Genomic DNA, 22,771 nt, shown 5'->3' on the forward strand with positions numbered 1-22,771 from the left:
GAGAGAGAGAGAGGAGGCGATGAGAGGAAGGTGCAATAAACACAGGGCGTCTGCGCCTATCGAAGTAGGACAATAAAGTGAAAACGGTATCAATGTTCTAACAATGGATTTGTCAGACATGCTTCTTCTTAAAGTTTTCCTTGTCGTGTATTTACTGAACCACACCCAAGGTGAGTGAGGCGTTTCATGGAGAAAACGTTACAAGTTGTGTTGAATCCATGAAGCTAAGAGAACGGCTGCTAGCCCGTAAGCTAACAGGAGGATCAGCAGGGCCTGCTTGTTATGAAGAGGACTGCACCCTTTTTGCCGTATTACTTCGAGCTAAAAAAATGACACACAGAGTAAAAAGCTGACTTGGATTCGTGCGGTTGACTGAAATAAACCGATATTGATGTGTTATTTATGTGTGTTGTCACCGTTTTTATTGTCAGGTTCGGCTCGGTTTTGTTGTTATCGTAGCGAATAGCGCCGACAGCCATTGTTATGAGAAGATGGAGATGCCGACTGGGTTAACGAGCCATTAGCTTTGTGCTAGCTAACGCTTTAGCCGCTAACGTTACGTCAAAAATAATACACGTAGTCGTTATGTTACCTGTGCCAGGGTTTACAATGTATATGACAGACAAGTGGTCAGGTTTGTTTCTGTGTTGGGACTGGTCAGTGCTGTATCGTTATGCTAATGTCGCCTTCTCTAATCTAATGTAACGGTATTGTCTGGATTCAGTATCTTATTTTGAAAATAATTTGTCTGTGTGATTTTTATTTTGAAAACGAAATTGCCACTCTGTGAATTGCTGTATTGACTTGTGATGTACCTAACGTTTCGTTATGGCATCACATACCTGCATCATATACTGGTAAAATAGTTTACCAGTAAAATAAAATGAGCTGCATATGACTTAAATGTATTTCTATACAGATGTCAAACAGCTGTAGGGTCCATATTTATGTACTATTTTACATTTCATACTGGTTCCTTTGTCAAAGTAGCAGACACAACTTTTTCACTTCATAGGGCCCCCTCCTGTGGTAAATTGACATTAAAATATCTATGTGATGTTATCACTCTTAAGTTGTTTTGGATAGTTGTTTTTTTTTATAATGTGGATAATTTGTTTGATCAAAGACATGCCTACTTAATGCTTATTATCTTATCTTTTGTAGGTCTTGAGGAATTCAAATATTTCAGAATATTCATGGCCTTCACTTCTCATAGTCACCCCAATGAAAAATTTAATGTTAGCACCTAAATATTTCATACTTCACATGAAACAGAGTAGTAGCTGAAGTCTGGCTGATCTACTTATGATGTTTCTTACATAGTTACCCTGAATCCTATAATTTATGGCTTTCTAGTCGGGCATAATTACCTGTCAGACAGTACTAATTATTATTATTATTATTATTATTATTATTATATATATATATATATATATATATATATATATATATATATATATATATATATATATATATATATATATATTTACTGAAAATACTTTCTCTTGGTTTAAATATAAAGTAGAAAATCAGCTCTCAAAGACTTCAGTATGCTCAGTTTACTATCTCAACATTGAAAACAAAGCAACTTTCTGAGTGAATTTAATGGCCTCAACATAATGACTGTTTTCTTGAAATGGAGTTTGTCAGTCTGCTTTTGAGTGTGAAGCGGTAGGTGAAATGGGTGGAATCTCTTTCCCTCGAGCCAACCACCCACTCTTCTGGTGGCAAAATAATTATACTGTGACGCTGGAGGCTGTTGTTAAGCACAGCTCCAAAACTGGCATCCAGTTGACTTATAACATATTTAGCTGCATTTTAAAATACAGACATCATTTTATTCCTGCCTGTCAAACACCTGTCCCAATTTCATGGACACTCTAAATATCCTAATTAAGGACCATGCCTCTAAAACGTATCTGTTATACTCTGATGTCACCAGACTCAAATACGATCTACGCTTGAAATATATTGTCTAACAAACAAAACTAGCATTTCAGTTTCTCCAACAGTCAATTCGATACAGTGTGTGGTATCAAGGCTGTTACAAACCATTCTTTGGTGTTCCATTTTTACCTTTTTCTCTTAAGATTTCATTAAACTTATTTTTTTTTCTTTTTACATTCGGTAGTGTACAATTTTATTTATATATATATATATATATATATTTTTTTTTTTTTAAAGTTACCTTTTTATAAGCTTTAATTTTATTTCTGCGTAATGAGCTCTCAGGTGAACCTATATTCATGTTATGTTGACCCATTTACATATTGTACATACATATACATCCCTGAATAAATGGCAAAAAGATTATATCTATAACCCTAGGATGGCTGTGTTATTTACTTTGATTCTATAATGAGGTGCTTTTTTTTGTATTTTCCTTGTTTTTGCTGAGTTTTTCTTCCTCTGTTCCTTTTACCCAGGACACTATAGGAATCCCCTGAACAAGTACATCCGTCACTATGAAGGCCTGTCCTACGACACGGAGCTTGTGCACAGCAACCATCAGCGGGCCAAGAGGGCGATCTCACATGAAGACAAGTTCCTTCATTTAGATTTTCACGCCCATGGAAGGTTTGTCACTTTTGTCAAACATTTACTTGATGGGAAATTCTATTTGGATCTCTTTCTGTCTGACTGTCTATTTTTAATGTCTCCTCAGTTGTGATGATTTCCTGCTCTTCTTTGTCTTAAGACAGTAAACTGATCATTTGTTGTTCTTGGGACTCTTGGTTGAACAAAACAAGCAATTTGAAGACAAATTACCTTTGCCCAAACAATTAATTGATTCATCGATAATAAAAATGATTGTTAGTCGCAGCCCTGGTTTGGGTTTGTTCTGATACTCTGTCACAATCTAAATACATGCAGGTGAGGTAGAAACTGTGAATGCTGTTAGCCCTGTGATGGATCAGGTGTTTCCAGGGTGTCTCTGTACACCTGATACCTGAGTGGGAACCCCTTTTAGCTAAAGAAGATGGATGGATGGACACGCATAGTTTTTGTCATGCTACTTCATTCAGCGTTTTGAAGAGGTGGTGTTGTTTGATAGAACGTGTCCACACTCCACGACAAAGTCAAGACCATCTGGCTGGGAGCTTGGTAAAGGCTGTTCATTGTCCTGCCTCCTGTTCCCAAACTCTGACGCTGCTTAATAGAGAAGAGAACGATAAGAGCTGAGCAAACAAGCACGGAGAAGGAAGATGTCTGTTCCTTTTTAAAAAGCAGGAATATGTCAGCTTCTTTTCCTTTTGAATTCATGGCACAGCTCGAGATAGAACTCCAATTCTTACATTTAATTTGCAGCACCCCATCCACGAAGTCATAACAGAAAACAATCGTGGTACAAAAGGTTCTCTACATGTTCCAGATTCCTGTGCAACCAAGTCAAGTTTGACCATCACTTTCTGATCCTAATATTACGAAGACCCCTGTTTTCTCACGGCCAATTTAGCTGCTGTGTCTGACCCACAGAACAGTAGCTTACACACTATAAGAGCACACAATAAGAGCAGTGTGTAGGTGTTACATGAAACCCAAGGTTTACTGTGGCATCTTTGTTTCCCTGCCATATGTTTGGTGCTTTTTTTTTTTTTTTAACATTGTTTCAAGATGTCCTAATTTTCTGTTCCCTCTCTTAAAAGATAAGAATTCAGTTTCCCCTCTGCAACTGAAACCGCTTAGACGTTTTCTCTCTGCCAAACTATTACCTTCCTTTCACCTTTTTCCCCTTTATTTCCTTTTTCTCAAACACCGGGGGAATATTCCTTACCCACAAAAGTAGTGCCAAAGATCCACACCCAAACCCATAGTGTGTGTGACATGAATAATATCAGCAGATGATTTTGGAAACAAACATACTCGTAATATAGAAAACACTGCTGTCCCACTTTGTAACCTTTGTTTTTTCTATTGCCTATAAATTAATTTCTTTGATTTCAGGCATTTCAATTTACGAATGAAGAGAGATACAACCTTGTTTGCCCAAGATTTGAAGGTAGACGTTTCAGGAGACGAGGTTCCATTTGATACCTCTCACATCTACACTGGAGAAATCTACGGTAAGACATTTTAACATACCTGTTTTAATGCATTGCTGCTCGATTAGTTATAATTAGTATAAATCCTCTGACATCTATACCTCTGTACTTTGGATTCCCAGGTGAGAAAGGTACCCTGACTCATGGCTCCATTGTGGATGGTAAGTTTGAGGGCTTCATTCAGAGCTACCATGGCGCCTACTACGTGGAGCCTGCTGAGAGATACCTGCAGGGCAAAGACGTGCCCTTCCACTCAGTCATCTATCACGAAGACGACATAGGTGAGTCCCCAGCAACTTCAGCTACACAAACGCTTTGACACGGTGTGATCGTTGAGTATGTGTTATCGGATGCACGCATTTATAAATGTGTGATCGGGGAAGTGTAAGGTTAGAGCAGCTAAGCTGATGGAGGCAGACTGGTGTGATCGGCCCCCAGGGAGCAGAGATACCCGGGGTGCTTGTTGGCTGAGTAACAGGATCTTTCTCCCGGGCTACTGGCTCATTTTAGCAGTCTTCCCAATGTTGATACTGATAGTGAGCACCAAGCATACTTCACTACACTGGCAACCCCTAATTTCAATTGATCTGTGTAAATACTGAATGTGGCTGAGGGGCAAATTAAACAGAAATGTGAGAGGAATCGCTAATGAGAGCGACAAGAAAGTAACCGCTCACATAGCAAAGCTAGGCTCAAGTGGCGTGTAAGTACATCCATTAGCTGATCATGAATAGCGCCAGAAATAGAGAGACTCAGGGGGTTAAGCAGCTGACATTGTCTCCCATAATCCTAACTGTGTTGTGTCTGCCTCTCTCGCTCAGACTACCCGCACAAGTACGGCCCAGAGGGAGGCTGCGCTGATAGCTCAGTGTTTGAGAGGATGAAGAAGTACCAAGCCTCAGCAGAGCCGCCCAAGGTGAACTTCACCACACACCACAGTAAACCCTCACAGTGTCTATTAAAGGGAGGTCTGGTTTTTGGGGGAATATGTACACTTTTCTATCTTAGTCGGGGTTAGTCTCCGTGTGCCCTTTGATGTTCTATTTACTGGTGAGAATAGCCGGTCTCAGCTCAATTAATGGATTGTCTACGTGATTAATTAGTAGCTCATCACGATAGCATGGAATACATTATATTCTATAACTTATATATTTTTTTCCTCAACAACGCTTTCATTGTCAAATTAAAATTCGATACAAGTAAAGCTGTGTCACAAGTGCATTCGTCCATGCTGTGTGTTTACCAAGTGTCTGAATTCAATGTTGAAATGACAAAAGCTGCAGTTCTTCAAACGGCCTCTTGAGGCTGTGTCCAAGGTGAATCAATCTCTATAGACGGGGAGTTTTAGGAATGCCGACAGCCGAAAGCCCACTCTTTGAGCTTCACAGCAGCTCTTCAGAAACCTATGGTTGTTGTGTCTGTAGGGTTCCACAGAGAGGAAGGGAATCTGAGGGTTGATGTATTTACATACTATAAATATATACATAATAGCATGTTATTTATTTAGACCAGTCAGAAGTTTTTCATTTGAGAGGAGTTGTTACTGATCTCTTTGTTATCCATGAAATGAGGAAAGCTATAGTTCATCTCACTGTCCTGAAAGCAGTTTAACAAAACCTACTGTTGTTCTGAATATATTTCCCGAATCCCCAAAGATTCCTCTTAACAACTTATGAACACATATTCAGTCTACTGTACAATAGCAAACGTTTTTTCTAATCCAAACAAAGTTGGATGTCAGAAATGACATATGTCGTTCAATTTGAATGTTCCTCAAACCAAAGCATTCCTTTTATCAGACACTTGCTATGCTCTTATTTTTACTATTTCTTCTTTTCTCCACCATATTCTTGTATGTAACATAGATAGTACTTCTTCCACAGCAACAGAGGTACAGTTCATGAACATCCTGCAGCTGGAAAACCACAGCCTAAAAATACATACGGACATTATTTATTTAGCCCCTGTTTGGTTGAAAATGCTGTATATAAATATGTTTTATTTAACCGTCTATTTCCTGCTCTCATCTGCTCACACCAGGAGCTCCACACTGAGACGGGCTTTAATGACCCCGTGCTGCTGAGGAAGAAGAGGATGGCCCAGGTTGAGAAAAACACCTGCCAGCTGTTCATTCAGACTGACCACCTCTTCTACAAGTACTACAAGACCAGGGAGGCGGTCATTGCTCAGGTAATACTCAGTCCCAGTCTCTCGTTTGACACAAGCTACTCTGCTGCTGTTAGAATCAGATTTACACAGTCAGTATGTAGGTTTTTTCTCTGATATTGGTGGAGAGGCACATTTTTAACCAACAGAGCATTATACAAAAGAGTTTAAGGGCTACTGTAGAGAGACTGGCTGTGAGAAACCACAGGGTGACACCAGCAGGCTGAATTGGACAGTAGAGTACAGTAAAGTACACGGGGAGTTGAAGCTTTTTTTTGTCATGACCCTTTCAGATCTCCAGCCATGTCAAGGCCATCGATGCCATCTATCAGGGGACAGACTTCATGGGCATTCGCAACATCAGCTTCATGGTGAAACGGATCAGGGTACGTCTTGTACTGATTTTTAAAGCCTGGGTGGATTTTAGATTTCTTCCCTCTGAACTCATCGTCCTCTTGTACAGATAAACACCACCAGCGATGAGCGGGACAGGTCCAACCCGTTCCGCTTTGCCAACATCGGTGTGGAGAAGTTCCTCGAGCTGAACTCTGAGCAGAACCATGACGACTACTGCCTGGCTTATGTTTTCACCGACAGAGACTTTGATGACGGGGTGTTGGGCTTGGCCTGGGTGGGAGCCCCTTCAGGTACTGAAAGAAACTGAATATTCTGTGCTTTTTTTAGAAGCATTATACAGCGTATAACGTAATGTAGAATATTCTTTGTATTCGGGAGCAGTCACATTATCATAAGGGACACCCAGTCTTGGTGAATATGAGAGTATTATAGCAAAGCAGACGTGATTTACAGTTAAAGTTAATTGTGATTTATCTGGATTGCACATTGCAGCTACAACGAGGAAAAGTGTCTGCAGCTTTAAAATATCAACTCAGACAATATGCAGATGTGATGATTCCCAAAGGTTTTCATGATGGCCCTAGCCATATATTTATTGCACTCTATGACTGTTACTACATTCTTAATTTGAAGTTTTAAAGGAAGATATTGCAGTGTTGAAATCTTTAATTTACTGTGGAAGGTTATGTGTCCCTCGCTTGCGATGACACACCATTTTAATTTACCATCTTCTGTATGTTGATAAATCGCGCTCATTATGTTTTAAAGTAAGACATTATGTTATCTCAAAGTTAATGAAAAAATTGTCATAGCATGAATCAGATTCTCTCTCTTTAATGAGAAAAATTCTGCATGTTTTGTAGCTGTGGTTTGAATTTCCAACTTTAATTTTGCAGGGAGCTCCGGCGGCATCTGTGAAAAAAGCAAGCTGTACTCAGACGGAAAGAAGAAGTCTCTCAACACCGGTATAATCACTGTACAGAACTATGCCTCCCACGTACCTCCAAAAGTCTCCCATATCACTTTTGCACATGAAGTAGGACACAACTTTGGCTCCCCGGTGAGTTACTTAGACGTGCCACATTAATGCACGGTAAAAATGAATACGGCTCCCACGCTTTGTATCCTTCTTCTTTTAACTTGTGATTATTTGCTTTTCTCTCTCATTCTCAGCACGACTCTGGATCTGAGTGCACCCCGGGAGAATCCAAGAGCCAAGACAAGAAGGAGAAGGGCAATTATATCATGTATGCAAGAGCTACATCGGGCGACAAGCTCAACAACAATAAGTTCTCCATCTGTAGCGTGCGCAACATCAGCCAGGTGCTGGAGAAGAAGAGAAGCAACTGTTTTGTCGGTGCGTTTCACTGTTTTCATCTTAACGGTCCAAATTCAAACCACGACGTTCTTCTGATTCTGATGAGTGTGTGACATTTTAACCCTGTGCCCCAATTAGTGATTTTATTCAGGCTGCCTGAGAGGCACCAACACATTGACTGGTATCAGCTTTGAAAAGCAGTCTTGGCATTCATCCAGTGCTATTTTTACTGACAGTATTTGGCATATTTTTGAATTTTTTCTTTGTGATGTTTTTTTTTCTCTTTTGCAAGTGTCACACTTATTTAACAGCTTAATCTATTTTGCACATTCTGTTTGAAGTCTCATGCGTATATATCCATCTTGGCTAATAATTATTAGGTTTTGGTGAAAGCTTCAAAAACGATCTTGGTTCTCTTGTACTGTATCAAGTTTTTGGCCTTTTCAAATGATGAAGAGTCTGTTTGAGTTCAGTGTTGCATTGGGTGAAGACTGATTTTGTTTCCCTGTTTATTACAGCACCACGTTCTCTTCAGAACAATATATGTTTTCATAGTAAATGTCTGATTTCTCGTACAAGAAGTCAAAATATGAAACGTATTCCAGTTTTTGGGGACCAGACTCAATGTCTATTTTTCCTTCCCGAAACAGAGTCTGGTCAGCCCATCTGTGGCAACGGCCTGGTGGAGCCGGGAGAGGAGTGTGACTGTGGCTACAGTGATCAGTGCAGAGACCAGTGCTGCTACGACGCCAACCAGCCTGACAACAAGAAGTGCAAACTAAAGCCCAACAAAGTCTGCAGGTAGCTGTGGAGGTTATCTATGTGCTTTTGGTTTGCCTGAGCATTTTGAGGTTTCATAAGGAAGATCTTGCAGCTCATTTGTGATAGTTCTTGACCAAACTTCTCTCTATCCCACCAGTCCCAGCCAGGGTCCTTGTTGCACTGCCGAGTGCTCTTACAAGGGTCGTAACGAGAAGTGCAGAGAGGAGTCGGAGTGCGCTCACCAGGGCATGTGCAACGGAGTCGGGGCCCAGTGCCCCACATCTGAGCCCAAGGCCAACTTCACCGCCTGCCACGGAGAGACTCAAGTCTGCCTCAACGGGGTAAGACTTCACACCTGGAAGAGCTGGTTGTTATAGCAACTTTTATATTCGCACCAGTCGGCGTCTGATCTCGCCTGTCCTCTTGCTCCTCCCCCGCAGGGCTGCTCCGGCTCCATCTGTGAGAAGTACGGGCTCGAGGCCTGCACCTGTGCCAGCCTAGACGGCAAGGACGAGACCGAGCTTTGCCATGTGTGCTGCATGGAGAAGAGTGAGTCATTTACCTTCTTTTTTTTTTTTTCCTGCCTTCAGAACAATTTCTAAATATAACGTGCCTGAGATTTCATCTCTTTCCTTATGAGCTGTGTTGACTGTCTGTGATCCGTCTCCGCAGTGAATCCCAACACATGCAGCAGCACAGGATCAGAGCGTCTGACTCGTTTCTTCAATAAGAAGGTGACCACGCTGCCGGCCGGCTCGCCGTGCAACGACTTCAAAGGCTACTGTGACGTGTTCATGAAGTGCCGTCTGGTGGACGCGGACGGACCGCTGGCCAGGCTGAAGAAGGCCATCTTCAACCCAGAGCTCTATGAAAACATTGCAGAGTGGATTGTGGTATGTATCACCTTCTGAATCTGATTGGATGATCAGTCGTTAGGTCTTTTTGTTTTGACCGTGTTCGATTTGTGCTTCATTCTCTTCTCTAGGCCCATTGGTGGGCAGTGCTATTGATGGGCATTGCCCTCATCATGCTCATGGCCGGCTTCATTAAGATCTGTAGTGTGCACACACCGAGCAGTAACCCCAAACTTCCTCCTCCCAAACCACTTCCAGGTAAGTCCAGAGATTTACAAAGAAAGTTGACTAAATGTAACTGTTATATATTTATTTATTTTATATATTTTGTACATGGATTTACATGGTTTACCACTTGACTGACAAACCATGTGTTTGAAGTCATGTCACAGTTAACCTGTTTACATGGATGTCCTACCTGCCACTCCACTGCGTTGAGATATGGTGTTCATTGGTAGTTGTATTGAAGGCGTTTGTGATATTGTGTCCTTTACCTGAAAATAGAATGTTCTGGTTATTGCATCTGTTGAGCCACACGCAAAAAAACTAATGTCTGTTTTAAGATGTTAACATGCCTCAATAAATAAAAACACAAGGCAAAATTACAGTCAAGTCTACCAGGTTTTACACCAATTTGCAATTTTAATTCTTAGGTTTGGTATAAACACTTTTAAATAAACAGACGTTGAGTTTTGAGAGTTTAGGAGTTTAGTAACGTCTTCTTTTTTTGGCATGCTGGTTAACGTGTGAAACCACACGCTGTGTTTGGGCTGTCTCAGAGGAACAATGACAAGTGTGAGAGAAACTTGTTGAAATCTTTGGTTATCAAACAACAATCGGTGGTCCTGGGTCACACTATGAGACGAGACGAGAGACAACTCCATTTGGAGCTTCGGCAACCAAAAAAGGCTATTTCTAAATTGTGATGGAGTCAGATTTTTAGGACCAAAGTACCACTGCTGCTCTGCACAATTGCATTTCACGTTCCAGAGGGGGCAGCACCGTGGAGAAACTTGGGAGCTGTTGACGAGTTGATGACGTGTGTGCTTTTTTTCTTCCGTTGTAATTCTACGATTCACCATGCTCCAAAATGCCTCCAACTTGATCTCGTACAGTCTGACACAGATTGCAACCACAATTTTATTAGACCCATCTCTCACAGCGTGACATGCAATGAACTTGCGACATAGTTGTTATTGCAGTGTAGGGATCAGTGGCAGAGTGTCAGTAGGTGCAATTTTGTTTCGGAGAAAAAAACCCAACACAATCTGTCTTCTAACAAGCTCAAATAACTGCCTTTTTTATCCTGACAGGCACTTTGAAGAGGCGGCGAGCGCAGCAGCAGGCTAACTCCCAGGTGCAGAACCAGTCTCAGCACCCGCATGCCCACCAGCACGGACATGGCGGCCAGCGGCAACCCCAGAGGCAGCCTCAGCGGCAGGCGCAGCCCCAGAGGCACCACCGTCAGCCCCGAGAGAACTATCAGATGGGCCAGATGAGACGCTGAGACCCTGCATCCCGCCCCCCTCCCCCCCAATGCCTTGGCTCCTCCTTGTGCCTACAGTGGGAAACAAAAAGCGTCACTCCATCCAAAGAAAAGCCTGACACGGTTGTTAGTCGTCATCATATCCTCCATTTACAGACAAAGCGGATGCGTGAAAAAGAGAAAACACTATCTAGCAACTCGATCTGGCTCTTCGTGGAGTGGACTCAGCCATCAGCCATTTCCAATGCAGTGTGATCTAGCATCTTTTTCCACCTTTTTTCTTTTTCTTTTTTAAGGAGTGCCAAGGAGTTAAGGATCATGTGTAGCTTTAGTACATTCTGTGATGTGTGTTTTTTTGTTCTATTGCAACGTCTTCTCGAGTGACACGCCCGTGGCTGCTGGTGAATTGTTCCGTGATTTTTCTTTCGCCATTCTAGCCGGGAATGAGAGACACTCAGTGGGGATTTGCGGCACTTTTGTGATTTACACATGTCAAGCGGCAAAAGACACAGGCTCCGGTCTCTCGTGCAGACCGTCTTCTGCATGTGACTGTACATATTTAGTGTATCATAAGTGAACAAACAAACTATTTCTTCTACTGTAAATCTGTAATTCTTCACTTTTTTTCTTTGATTTTTTTCGGTTAGTGCTCTCAGGACTCTTAACACATAATTGAAGGACTGGTGGTTGTGATGAGTTCCTTGGAACGTTGCAGTTGAGGATTTGGCGCCATCAAGTTCTCTTCGCAGTCGTCCTATCAGGTGGATCTCTTTCACTTTCGTTAGATTTGCTAGATTTCGAATTTCAACAACAAGGTCACCATATCCCACTTTTCAGGCCTTCTTCGTACAAGGTCCCTTTTTTCATCTTTTTTTTTTTATTGTCTTGCTAACATGTTTTTCTTATGTTGTGTAACAAGCTAGATGAGGTCATGGAAACAGAAAGGGAAGATCACCTAGTTTGGGACACCTTTTATTGTCTTACTGAATTAGTTTTTGATAATGAAGAATGAAAAACCACTAACTGAAGCTGAGGATGATTCTACCTGTTCACATATGAAGACGAGGGAGCGTGAAGGCTGCTGTGGCGTGAGAGTGAGAGTGTATCATGTTACAGAGTTAGTTTACATGAGTGTGGAAATAAATTTAAAAATGACTCCGGTGTGGATGTACAAAAAAAAAAAAATGTAAGATTAAATCATTCTATTATTCTTCAGATAGCGAATCTAAGAACTTTTCAATGTGGGCATGCGGACACATTTATTAAATGTGACTATTAATTGACAAAGGTCTGTAATATTTGTATGTCACACAACACTATTTACTTTGACAGCTATTAATGTTAAGTCTTAAAACAAGTGGAAGGAGCAGCGTAACGCAGCAGTGCTGTCACACTATTCACACATTTCCTCAGTGTGTTCACTCGTTTCACAAGAGACAAGCTGCTGTTTTACTTTATTTTTAAACTCACCAGTTATCTCCCGCTAAGATTTCATCACGAACGAAATCCCCTAAAGAGCACATGAGTGCAGGCCTCAGTGTGAGGTAACGTCAGAGTGCCATAAACACGTGTACAGCTGATCTTATTCCGCACAGGTTTTTATAAAAAATTAAGTTTCCGAAGCCACTTTTAAAGGAAGAAATAAAGGAGACGTGATGGTTTTTTTGGGATTGTTTGACCCCAGATGTTATCTTCCTCCCCTCGCTGCAACACAGCGTGAGGGGCATTTTGGAAAATGATGACGTGATAACACTAATCAAAAGGGTTTGATAATCCGGTCAGAAATTGTGCAAAATCTCATGATTTATTTTTCCCTGCAAACATTTCACCCACCAATAGGTTTTGGGTGACGTGGGTGAAAAGTTTGGCACAGCATTATATATTCAGCAAAGTACATTTTGTGCTCTGATTTTATTTTATTCTGGCATTTTTTATTTTATTTTTAAAAGCATGCAATACTTTTCACAGCTAATATCTCACAGCACAGTCCTGATGGTCGTAATAATCACACCTGTGCTCTGGAGGGGATGTGAGAAACGACGTGTCTCACAGTTAATAGTTTATTTCACATGGCAGATGAATTAGGCAGGTCGGCGGTCGCTATAACGTCTCATTTCTGTACAAAATGGAGCTCTTTTTAAATTTCATCTCCCAGGCTGGATCACGCCCGCTAAGCCTCGAGAATTTACATGTAAACTTGTACAGTACTTCAAAAATTTGCATTTCATTTGAAAATGAAAAATTACATTTTGATACATCCGTTTCATTTTTTGTATTCTAATTCCAGAGTAAGTTGTTCAGAGATGTTCATATGTGACAAGCTTTCCTCTCCTCTAAGTTATTTATGTTCTTGTATGTGCTAGTTGAACTGGAGTTTGCTTCTGATACTTTTCTCCACCGTCATCAATGGTAAAAACAATTCAGGGTGATGGAGTTAATGTTACATTCTCATTTTTGTCTCTGTTCTCCTGTGGCATGGTTTGGGTAGAAGAGCAGAAGAATAATGCCTGTAAATTTACTTTCTTTTTAATTTCGTAGTCTTGGTAAAGTTTTTAGATAAACGTGCACTGAAAATGTCCAAATTGAGTTGAAAATGTTGTAGGTGATGTAGGCCGAAAGAACACAAGATTAAAAAGTAATACTACTGTCTGATTTTAATGTTCACTGTGTTTTATACAGTATCGGAAATTTTTGTTCACTTTGAACATTTTTACTAAAAAAAAATTTCAAATTGTATTGTGCAAAGAGATGTAATTTTTGGAGTACTTGAAATGCATTAATTAAAAGACTCGTTCAAAATAAAATAGACCCCTGTTTACTGTCTGTGACGCCTGCTCTCTTTTTCTAATCCTCTTTACTGTTGTACTACAACTTGTTTTGGTTGCATTATTGTATGAATATACAGCTAAAAACTCTTTTTGCAAAATGACAAAAAAATGGCCTCAGAAGTTATTAATACTAAGGATGGGATCAGTCCCATTTATTGCATCCTCATGTTTTTGTTTTTTGAAACGGTCTTTTATCCTTTTTAATTCTGCATGATACGGATGTGTGGTGTTACAAAAAAGAAGGGACTTTAGGATGGATTTGATGACAAAGAAATCACAAAGATGTAACATCTGCCTCTCCTCTAGTGGGGGGCCTACGAAGCCGTGTCCTGAATTTGGTAATTTCCTTTATATTGTCAACTAAAGCTGCTCACTCAGCAGTTTGCAGTAGAGGGGCCTCCACAGCAGAGGGAGCAGCTGTTTGATCAGATGCTGAAGTGTTGGAAGCTTTTGCATTCTGTGAGTCACCAACATCAGCTCCACAAAGCCACACACAGCTTCTCATCCCCTCTGTTTCCATCCAAGACTACTTCAGTTATCGTTTACTACTTCAACTGAGGAACTTCAAATATTGTGCATGTTCAGCAATGCTTTATTTATGGGAGTAAAGTGGGCCGAAGGAATTTCATGCAGCTGCTCAGACATTTTTTTCCTCAGTCCATGTGTTTGTTACATACTTTATTTACTCGTTGCCTCAACATATTGATGACTTTTTCCTCACGAGTGTGTTTGATGATGCAACAATCAGAGGAAAGCACGCATTAGCACATGTAGTGGAATGTGTGCTATTGATTTTCAATGTGGATTCTCAGCTGCAGCCGCTGGTTGTGACATGAACAGTCACCCACAACAAGTTCAGGCTCAATATTTTCTAAGTAATGCAGGCAGTGAGTTGAATTGCAGTAGATTTAAATTGTTCTTACTGATGCTGTAGTTCACTTTCTCACTGCCAACTCTGCAAACTGACGTCACTCTGCCTTTAAACAATTCCCCCGCAGAGAGAGCAACGTTACTGGTCAATGTTCTACATTTAGAGCTTCAGCTCTGTGCAAGGAGCTGACGCCACAGCCGGTGAGCGAGCAGCACCGTTTGTCTCTCCTTTCAGTGACAAAGCATGATTGTGATAGTGGCACCGGCCTGCTCAGTGTCACCCAGACTGAACTGAGTGGCAGCTGACCCTGAGCACTACCAAATACTAAATGGAAATACAATATGACTCCCAGTTCACTGTGCAGTATCGGATAATGCCCAGAGATTAGATTAGATTTTCAAGGCGAGGATTTTGTTTTTTGTAATCTCGTGAAGACGTTATATGAAATAATGCGACTGATCGTTACAATGTTCTGCCTTCTTTCATTATCAAATCTTACCAGTGGTGGAGGAAGTATTCACATTCTTTACTTAGTAAAACACTAATATCACACTTTAAAAATACTAGTAAAAATCTAGCTTTGAAAATGTTACCTAAGTAAAAAATATTATTAATTAAAGGATTGATCTAATGATTTTTTTAATTAAATAATTGATGGTTTGGTTTGTAAAAATAAAATGCAATTAATGCCTTCCCAATATCCCAGAGCCCAAAATGACACCTTCACAATGCTTGATTTGTCCAACCCTCAAATTATTGTTAATAATTTATATAATTAAATTAACCGTAGCAAATCCTCATATTTGTGAAGCTGAAACCATGAAATGATTTTGCATGAAAAAAAATTGTTAAATGATGATCAAAATCCTCCAATACATTTTCTGTCAATCAATGAATCCACTAATCGTTTCAGCTTTACTTATACATTTTATTTTGTTGTATACAACAATCTTAACATGTAAAGTAACTAAAGCTGTCAGTAATTATAGTGGAGTAAAAAGTCCAATAATTTCCCTCTGTACTATAGTGGAGTAGAAATATAAAGAGGAACGTGAAGAACCTTAGAAGTACCTCAGATTTGTACTTAAGTACAGAACTTGTAAATGTCGGTAGTTACATTTCAACACTGAAAATTGCTATGTCCTTTCCGTTAATTCTAACAACCTACAGACAACAATGTGACGACAATACACACCTCCACAAGTTAATATATATATTTCAGTTTAGTTGAAGGTAACAGCTGCTATGGAGAACCAGTATTCCTCATATTTAACTTATTTGGTGTATTCATGTGATTTTATAAAGAGAAGGAGAGATGCATTTTTACAATCCCAGTTCTCAGAAGACTGTCAGTGCTTCTTCTTCAAAGCAGGCAAAATCAGCACAGTGAAGTCGTCACATCTCATTCAAAGCCCGGCCTAGTTGAGAGACGAGAGGGACAATCGCATGCACCTGCACATGAAGCTTTATTAAGCTTCCAGTTAGTCTTTACAAAATCATTTTCCTCTTTGCTCCATTTATGAAATGAACAATATTGTGATTTGTATTTTGACTCTCAGGCTAGTGTCAGATGAACTCGTCCTGCAGCTCTCTAATTGCTCCGTCAGATACCTCTCCAAACTTATTTGGTTCTCCTGCTGGTGCTGTTTTCTGCTCCAGTCCAGCTCAGCAGCAGTACCACTGTGGTCTGCACCTTGTCTCTGAAACTTAGAAAGCATGAAGAGGGGACTTGTGTTGTCTGGCCAGAGCTTCTTCTCTCTGAGTTTTATGTGTCACTAAAGGAACCTAAGACCCCCTTTTTCTGCATTTGCTTGCAGCCACAAACCAATACTGACCCAAAGCTGGTAGTGGAAAGTACATTTAATCAAGTACTGCTTTAGTACAATTGAGGAGCACTTGTACTCTATATCTTGATTTTATATACTTCCACTCAAGACAAGAAGCGAATACTGTCTATAGTTGTCATCTTGGTTTTTGTTTAGTTTGTTTCCTGTTTTATTTTGTAAGTTCACGCTCCTCTTGTTTCCTGTCTGGTTGTACTACCTGCCTTTGTTTGGTTTCAAGCATTTGTTTGTCTGCCCTGCCCTCATTATGGTCCCCTGTCTCTTGGCAGCCCTGTGGTCACCTGTGCTCCTGCTCAGCTGTTCCCACTTCCCCATTACTCCGTCTCTATATTTCATTTGTTGTTGGTCGGTTTATCTTCAGTTATGTTGGGGGTTCTGTGCCAGTTGCCTTTGACCTCACCTGCTGTTAACTGCTTGTTATGTTTGACTCCTGCTTGAAAGCTTTTTTTTAAATTCAATCATTGCAATGTTTCCGCTGCTTCCTCATTTTGTCTGTGTTTGGGTCCATCCCCTGCTGCCTGCTCCCCAACCTTGATAATATACAGTACACGTCTATATATTTTCTTTTTGTTCCTACACTTGGCTCTCACTTTGCACAATGATGAGTGTGACACTCGATGGATGTTGTAAAATGTTCCACTTTAAGGGACAAATGTTTCTCTGCTTTAAAGTATGCACACAACTTGTGTAAGTCGTGTCATGGTCCAATGTGCAACTTATACAAGTGTGATCTGGAAATTTGAAACTTGGGAAACACATCCAAGTAGAATGTATATTTTGCAGTGCTTTGCTTTAAGGACTTTTTAACTATAGATAACTGAACTTTTTTTATTGGAGTCTGGAGGGGATCTTTGAGTAAAAGTTTAAATTCAGTACTTTTACTTGTAACAGAGGACATTTGCATTATGGTACTTATAATTTTACTCAAGTAAATGGTTGAATACTTCTTCCACCGATGACCAAAAGGGTTAAGAGTCTCCACAGAATAACAGGATGGCTAGATTTTCACTTATTTGCCATGTGTAACCACATTCCTGTTGTTTCCACGTGTTTAACTCTCCAACAGTAGAGTCACCGGCTGAGGTTCTAATTCAAGTCAGACGTCCCACTGTGGCTCTTTGATATGTACAAAGACATTAACTAGAGGAATCAGCTCACACAGGAAATATTTCACAGCATAATGTACTGAGCTGACACTGAGAGGTGTAATCATCCTCAGCAATCATAACAACTAACAACAAATAATCCATCTCTTGTGTCGGTCCAATTATAGTTGAAGGTGTTTAATCTCACCGATAAATGTACTGCCATTACTGTCCTCTTTCACTTCATCACACAGGCCTATACAACACTCTAAAGGTCAGTTTAACTGCAGTTTTCAGTCATAAATGTAATACATGATGGAGTCTCATCCCCTAAAGTTGAATATCTCTTATGAACTGGATATTTGTAGAAACTGTAATGGTGACACAGAGAGCAAAACACAAATGTTAATAAAGAACAGGAGGGGAGGATTCCTTGTGGTTTGCAAGATCAGAAAACAATTATAAGTTACAACAAAAAACATGTTTTTTAAGTGAATATACAGAGAATATCATCACAACCACTTAAGTAGAAGGAAGCAAACGTAAAGGAGACTGGCAGTAATGTAAAACTATTAATCCAGTACCAATTGTTGAATATAGCCAAATAAAGGGTCTAATATCTATAATACAGTATTTACAACATATATGAAAATGAATAACAATGTTAAGCACACAGAACTGAGATTTTCATGTGTTTATGAAACATAAAACGTTAAATTGGAAATGAGACTGTCCAATATTGGTGTGGACACTGACAGAGGAAGTCTGTCTTTACAGATGGAAGGGGGTTAATGTCTTTTTTTCTTTTCTTTTTTAGCTCATCGTGATCATCTCATATTTGTCCTTCAGACTGCCGTCCTCGTCGTCCTCGTCTTCTTCCTCCTCCTCCTCTTCCTCATGGGGCTTCTCGGGCGCATCGCGGTGGTGGTGCACCTCGATGAGCAGGTAGTAGATGACGGCTGCCACCACGCCCCCCACCATGGGCCCCGCCACAGGGATCCACCACCAGTTGTCTGCAGTGCTGCAAGCAACAAAGTGTAAAAACACATCAGCAGAAAGAGTTGAATAAATCTCACACGGAGGCCCCTGTAGATCACCGGGGCCACCACTGGATCATTCACGAGCATCAACTGCATCTGTCGAGAGCATGTGACCTTATGTAACACTATGGTTCATGTCAGCAGCTCAGGTCTTAATCAGTTAACAGGATGACAATCTATCAACTGTTTATTTATTATTGGACAAAATTAATTTGTTAATGAATATGCATTTCTTTGAATAACCAAAATCCCATATCACAATTATATAAAATAACATCTACATTAAGTTAGATGAATAAACAACTTATTATTTTTAACTGATTATTTTATGATAATCAAGCAATACAATCTATTTCTGTTCTCGATTCACAACACGCCATTATGGACACAATTTAAAATGTTTCTATCAATAGTCCAACTCTAACATTATATGCATACAAACCAAAAGTCTAACTAAGAAATTGTTAAAACTACCGTAATTATATACAGTAGGTTGATGAAATAAAAAATCTTTACAGATATGTGTACATCTGTATGTACATCTGTATGTACATCTGTACTAGCTGTGAAAACTAATCTCCATCTGGAACAACAAAAAAATCTAAATCTAGTTCTCATTTTTCCTGTTTCTCTTCATAAGGCAGTGCTCTAATTAATAAATAAAAAATAAAATAAATGATGGTGTATTTGGACATAGTATTGCCTGTATTTGGTTCAACCCAGGTAGATAAGAGAAATCACACATTAAACGTAACGTAACATCCTGATCTGTCTTCCTCTGCTGCAGTTACCTGAAGACCTCCATCCCCCATCCCGCTGCAGCTGTGAACAGCCGGGGTCCCAGGTCTCTGGCAGGGTTCAGGGGGTAGCCGCAGTTCAGTCCCATGGACACACCGATGGCCATGATGATCAGACCAATAGCCAGTGGCTGCACGCCTTTGGGAGCTCCGATGTTTTCACCATCAATAATAGCCAAGATACACAGGACCAGCATACCTGTCCCCACCACCTGCAGGAGTGGAACAACATTTGTTTGGTAAACTGCAGAGTTTAGGCAACACAGTACGAGTATGTCGAGTAATTCGGTTTATCTTGACTTAAGAGGTCTCTGAGCTTTCAGCTTCCTACATCTCCGGCACAGGTTTTTTAAAATTACATTTTTGCATACAACTTTACGTTCATGTATATTTAAGTCTGTATATATATATATGTGAATGTCTTTGTGCACATATGTCTTTTAGAATAATGGTATTTTCTAAATAAATAAAATGTGTTGAGTTAACCAGTATAGTGGTCAGCTGCATTGGTTACATCACATTTTCATTACATTACATTACATTACAGTCATTTAGCAGACGCTTTTATCCAAAGCGACTTACAATAAGTGCATTCAACATTGGTAATCAAAAGAACTACTAGTCACCAGAAGTCATAAGTACATTTCCTTTTCCAAACAAGCATCTAAGAGCATGAAGCAGAGCATAACTCAGAGCCAAAATACAGAAACAAGAAAAACAGTTAGTGCTATAAGTAATACGAATACAATAAGTGCAACAAGCTCGTATGAATACAATAAGTGCTAAGTGGAAGGCTCAGGGTAGCACTTCCTGAAGAGGTCAGCATTTAGTATATGATTCCTTCTAACTGTTTTAATTTGTAAACAAGTTTAATCTAAAGGGTTCAAATCTAGGTTTTAACTGCTATTAATTATTATTAATTATTTAGTATTCAGAGGCAGCGCCCTGTACAGCATCGCTGTTACACAGATATTCAAAATGAAACATTAACATGAGCACAATCATGCTGATTAGAGTTTAATTAGACTTATCTCAGTTGTTCACCTGATGTGGTTTTCAACAGTTTTAAGATGGTAGACGTGTTATTTTTGGATCGCTGCACCGACTAAAAAGGTGGAAAATGGTGTTAAGTATAGATTTGACCTTCCAGTGAATGCCAGGAAATGGGTCATTAGACCCAAAGCTGAAGCAATAGAGGGGATATTCTCAGACTAAATGGGGCAATCAATTTTGCATTAGCTACATTTGCCAGACTTGACACAATTTAAAGGCTGATTGGGAGCGGCGATGCACAATTTATTTGGGAGGTCATCAGGTCACCGTATAGAGCTCACCTGATCGATGAAGCCGCCGAGGACTGACAGGTGTCTCGCAGGGTAGGAAGCAAAAATGTGACCTGTTGCGTTGATTCCCGTCACTGACAGAATCCCACTGGTGAAGTCCATGAAAGCATCTGTGAGGAGGACAAATAAATAGTTGTAACCATTAGTTTTTATTTACTATCAACATGTAGCTGAAATACTTCTACTGTGACAGTCATGGCCAAATGGTATGGTTTAATATGTGTTTAATATTAATATGTGTAATATGTGTAAGTGTAAGGGGATAAAGTTCAGGTGTATTCACCATAGTATAATCCAAAGACTGCGGCAGCTCCAGCAAAAGCACCAAGAAACTGAGCAATGACGTAGAAGGGAAACTTCCAAATCTTCAGTTTGCCCAGAATCACCATGGCCAGAGACACAGCGGGGTTCACATGGCCCCCTGGGACGAAAGACAAAGCAGAGAGTGAAAGAGGGGTGCAGTGGGTGAGGGAGTCTGGCATGATATCCTCTCCATCATTAGTGGGGCTGTCACATTTACGAGGGGCAGCAGAAGGAGAGCGGCCCCCGGGGCGGTGCTGGGTTTTGTTATGTATGCTCACAGGCAAAGAGGCAGAATAATGGTCACATATTAGAAATTCAACCAATGAGTAAGGAAAAAACAAACAAAAGGGACCCTTGTTCTGTTCCTTTTTTTAATCAAGCTGCGCTCACATCCTGCTAATTTTGTATTTATTTTTAAAACATCTGTCATCTGTCAGTCATCTGTCTCCATGAATTCTGTTTGGTCCTTTTGTTTGTAAAATTGGAAGTAGCTGCTGCTCAGATGAGTCGGGCAGTCTCGTTTGGTGTGATGAACGTAGCCTGTGATCAATGGACTTTGCAGGACATTTAGTGCCCAGGGTTATGTATGACCCTGGAAAGGCTGTGCACCAACACTAACAAATCAATGGTCAGTTCACTTTCATTGGATCTGGACAGAGAGCTGGCACGACCCTGCTGACAGGGCGTCATACAGACGTCATAAAGTTATATTATTACAAGCTGCAAACCTCATGTTTACATTACAACACATACAAGAGAACTGTTTCAGGTTGTTTGCATTAACTATAAAGTATTTTAATGGAGTCTGTAGCGCTAAATAGTATATTAAATCCAGCAAAGAAGCTAAATATACAGAAAGAACTATCTTGTTAAAACTGATATTTCTTCAGTTGATTTGACAGGATGCTAATACTCAGCAGAGTAGAAACTTGATCATAACAACACCCAATAATAATTATTTATTTAACTGCATTGCACATGCATTAAATTCAAAGTGCCATATCAAACTTGTGGGGAGCGGTGGCTCATGTGAAATAAGTTCTACTTGAGTGGAAACCACATTTACCTGAGACTCCACCGGCCACGTACGCCGCCATCATCAGTCCCACGGAGAAGCCGATGTGGACGGTGAGAGGCTCACCCAGGCTGTTTCGACTGAGGACGGTCTGAGCGACTGAGCCACAGCCAAACAACTGACAAACAAGAGAGGAGGAGAACAGCAGATTTTCACTAACATCATAAAGGGACATGTAGATTTCTTAGCATAAGCTGGAGCAGCCTGGAACTCAACGCACATGAACACATATACAAGATCTCAGGCTAAACAACTTCTAAAGCAAACATATTGTGTAAAGTATTGCACTCAATTGCAATTAACGTGAGAAGAAAACTAGAAGAGAAGAATTTTATAATGCAAAATGCTACTTACAACCAAGACAAATGTCCCCAGGAATTCTGCCAGGAATTCCTTGAGTATTCCATGTTTGAGAGCACAGTGTTGCCTCATGCTTCTCTTTTGTTGTATTTCCATGTATCGCTGTCCCAACTGCTGTTAAATCTACTAAATTTCCAGCAGTGTGAACCTCTGGAGTTGTCAAATCTCCACCTCTACTCGACCGCAGCCACTCAGAACGGACCATTGATCCACTGGCAAAACCATCACAATCCTCTTAT

General features: G+C 40.3%; 2 protein-coding genes across 2 annotated transcripts; one reads left to right on the forward strand and one right to left on the reverse strand.

The window, feature by feature from the left end:
* The first annotated feature begins 16 nt into the window (after window positions 1-16).
* On the forward strand, window positions 17-13,809 carry LOC137881169 (disintegrin and metalloproteinase domain-containing protein 10-like). Its single transcript, XM_068722961.1, has 16 exons — window positions 17-170; window positions 2,427-2,577; window positions 3,946-4,064; window positions 4,166-4,324; window positions 4,865-4,959; window positions 6,084-6,233; window positions 6,503-6,595; window positions 6,673-6,856; window positions 7,463-7,626; window positions 7,740-7,923; window positions 8,535-8,685; window positions 8,804-8,987; window positions 9,087-9,195; window positions 9,319-9,539; window positions 9,632-9,758; window positions 10,814-13,809. The coding sequence occupies exons 1-16, from the start codon at window positions 104-106 to the stop codon at window positions 11,005-11,007; spliced, it is 2,352 nt and encodes a 783-aa protein (XP_068579062.1). The 5' UTR covers window positions 17-103; the 3' UTR covers window positions 11,008-13,809.
* A 4,000-nt stretch (window positions 13,810-17,809) lies between these two features.
* On the reverse strand, window positions 17,810-22,691 carry LOC137881090 (aquaporin-9-like). The gene is made up of 6 exons (XM_068722829.1): window positions 22,527-22,691; window positions 22,164-22,290; window positions 21,078-21,215; window positions 20,786-20,904; window positions 19,446-19,663; window positions 17,810-18,635 (listed from the first exon to the last, which is right to left on the reverse strand). Exons 1-6 carry the CDS (start codon window positions 22,626-22,628, stop codon window positions 18,428-18,430), a joined length of 912 nt encoding a protein of 303 aa, XP_068578930.1. The 5' UTR covers window positions 22,629-22,691; the 3' UTR covers window positions 17,810-18,427.
* Window positions 22,692-22,771: the final 80 nt, after the last annotated feature.

This window comes from Cebidichthys violaceus, unplaced genomic scaffold (genome assembly GCF_023349555.1).
Source record: "Cebidichthys violaceus isolate CVI_PGR_0920_01 unplaced genomic scaffold, fCebVio1.0.p SCAF_3, whole genome shotgun sequence".
NCBI classification, from domain to species: domain Eukaryota; kingdom Metazoa; phylum Chordata; class Actinopteri; order Perciformes; family Stichaeidae; genus Cebidichthys; species Cebidichthys violaceus.

Bases quoted from the DNA above. Each gene is read 5' to 3' on its own strand.
- LOC137881169 (XM_068722961.1), top strand. From the start codon at position 104: ATGGATTTGTCAGACATGCTTCTTCTTAAAGTTTTCCTTGTCGTGTAT. The intron at 171-2,426 runs GTGAGTGAGGCG...CCTTTTACCCAG, and splicing joins TTTACTGAACCACACCCAAG to GACACTATAGGAATCCCCTG. The intron at 6,596-6,672 runs GTACGTCTTGTA...CCTCTTGTACAG, and splicing joins TCATGGTGAAACGGATCAGG to ATAAACACCACCAGCGATGA.
- LOC137881090 (XM_068722829.1), bottom strand. From the start codon at position 22,628: ATGGAAATACAACAAAAGAGAAGCATGAGGCAACACTGTGCTCTCAAA. The intron at 21,216-22,163 runs GTAAATGTGGTT...CTTTCGTCCCAG, and splicing joins CGTGGCCGGTGGAGTCTCAG to GGGGCCATGTGAACCCCGCT. The intron at 20,905-21,077 runs GTGAATACACCT...TCCTCCTCACAG, and splicing joins AGTCTTTGGATTATACTATG to ATGCTTTCATGGACTTCACC.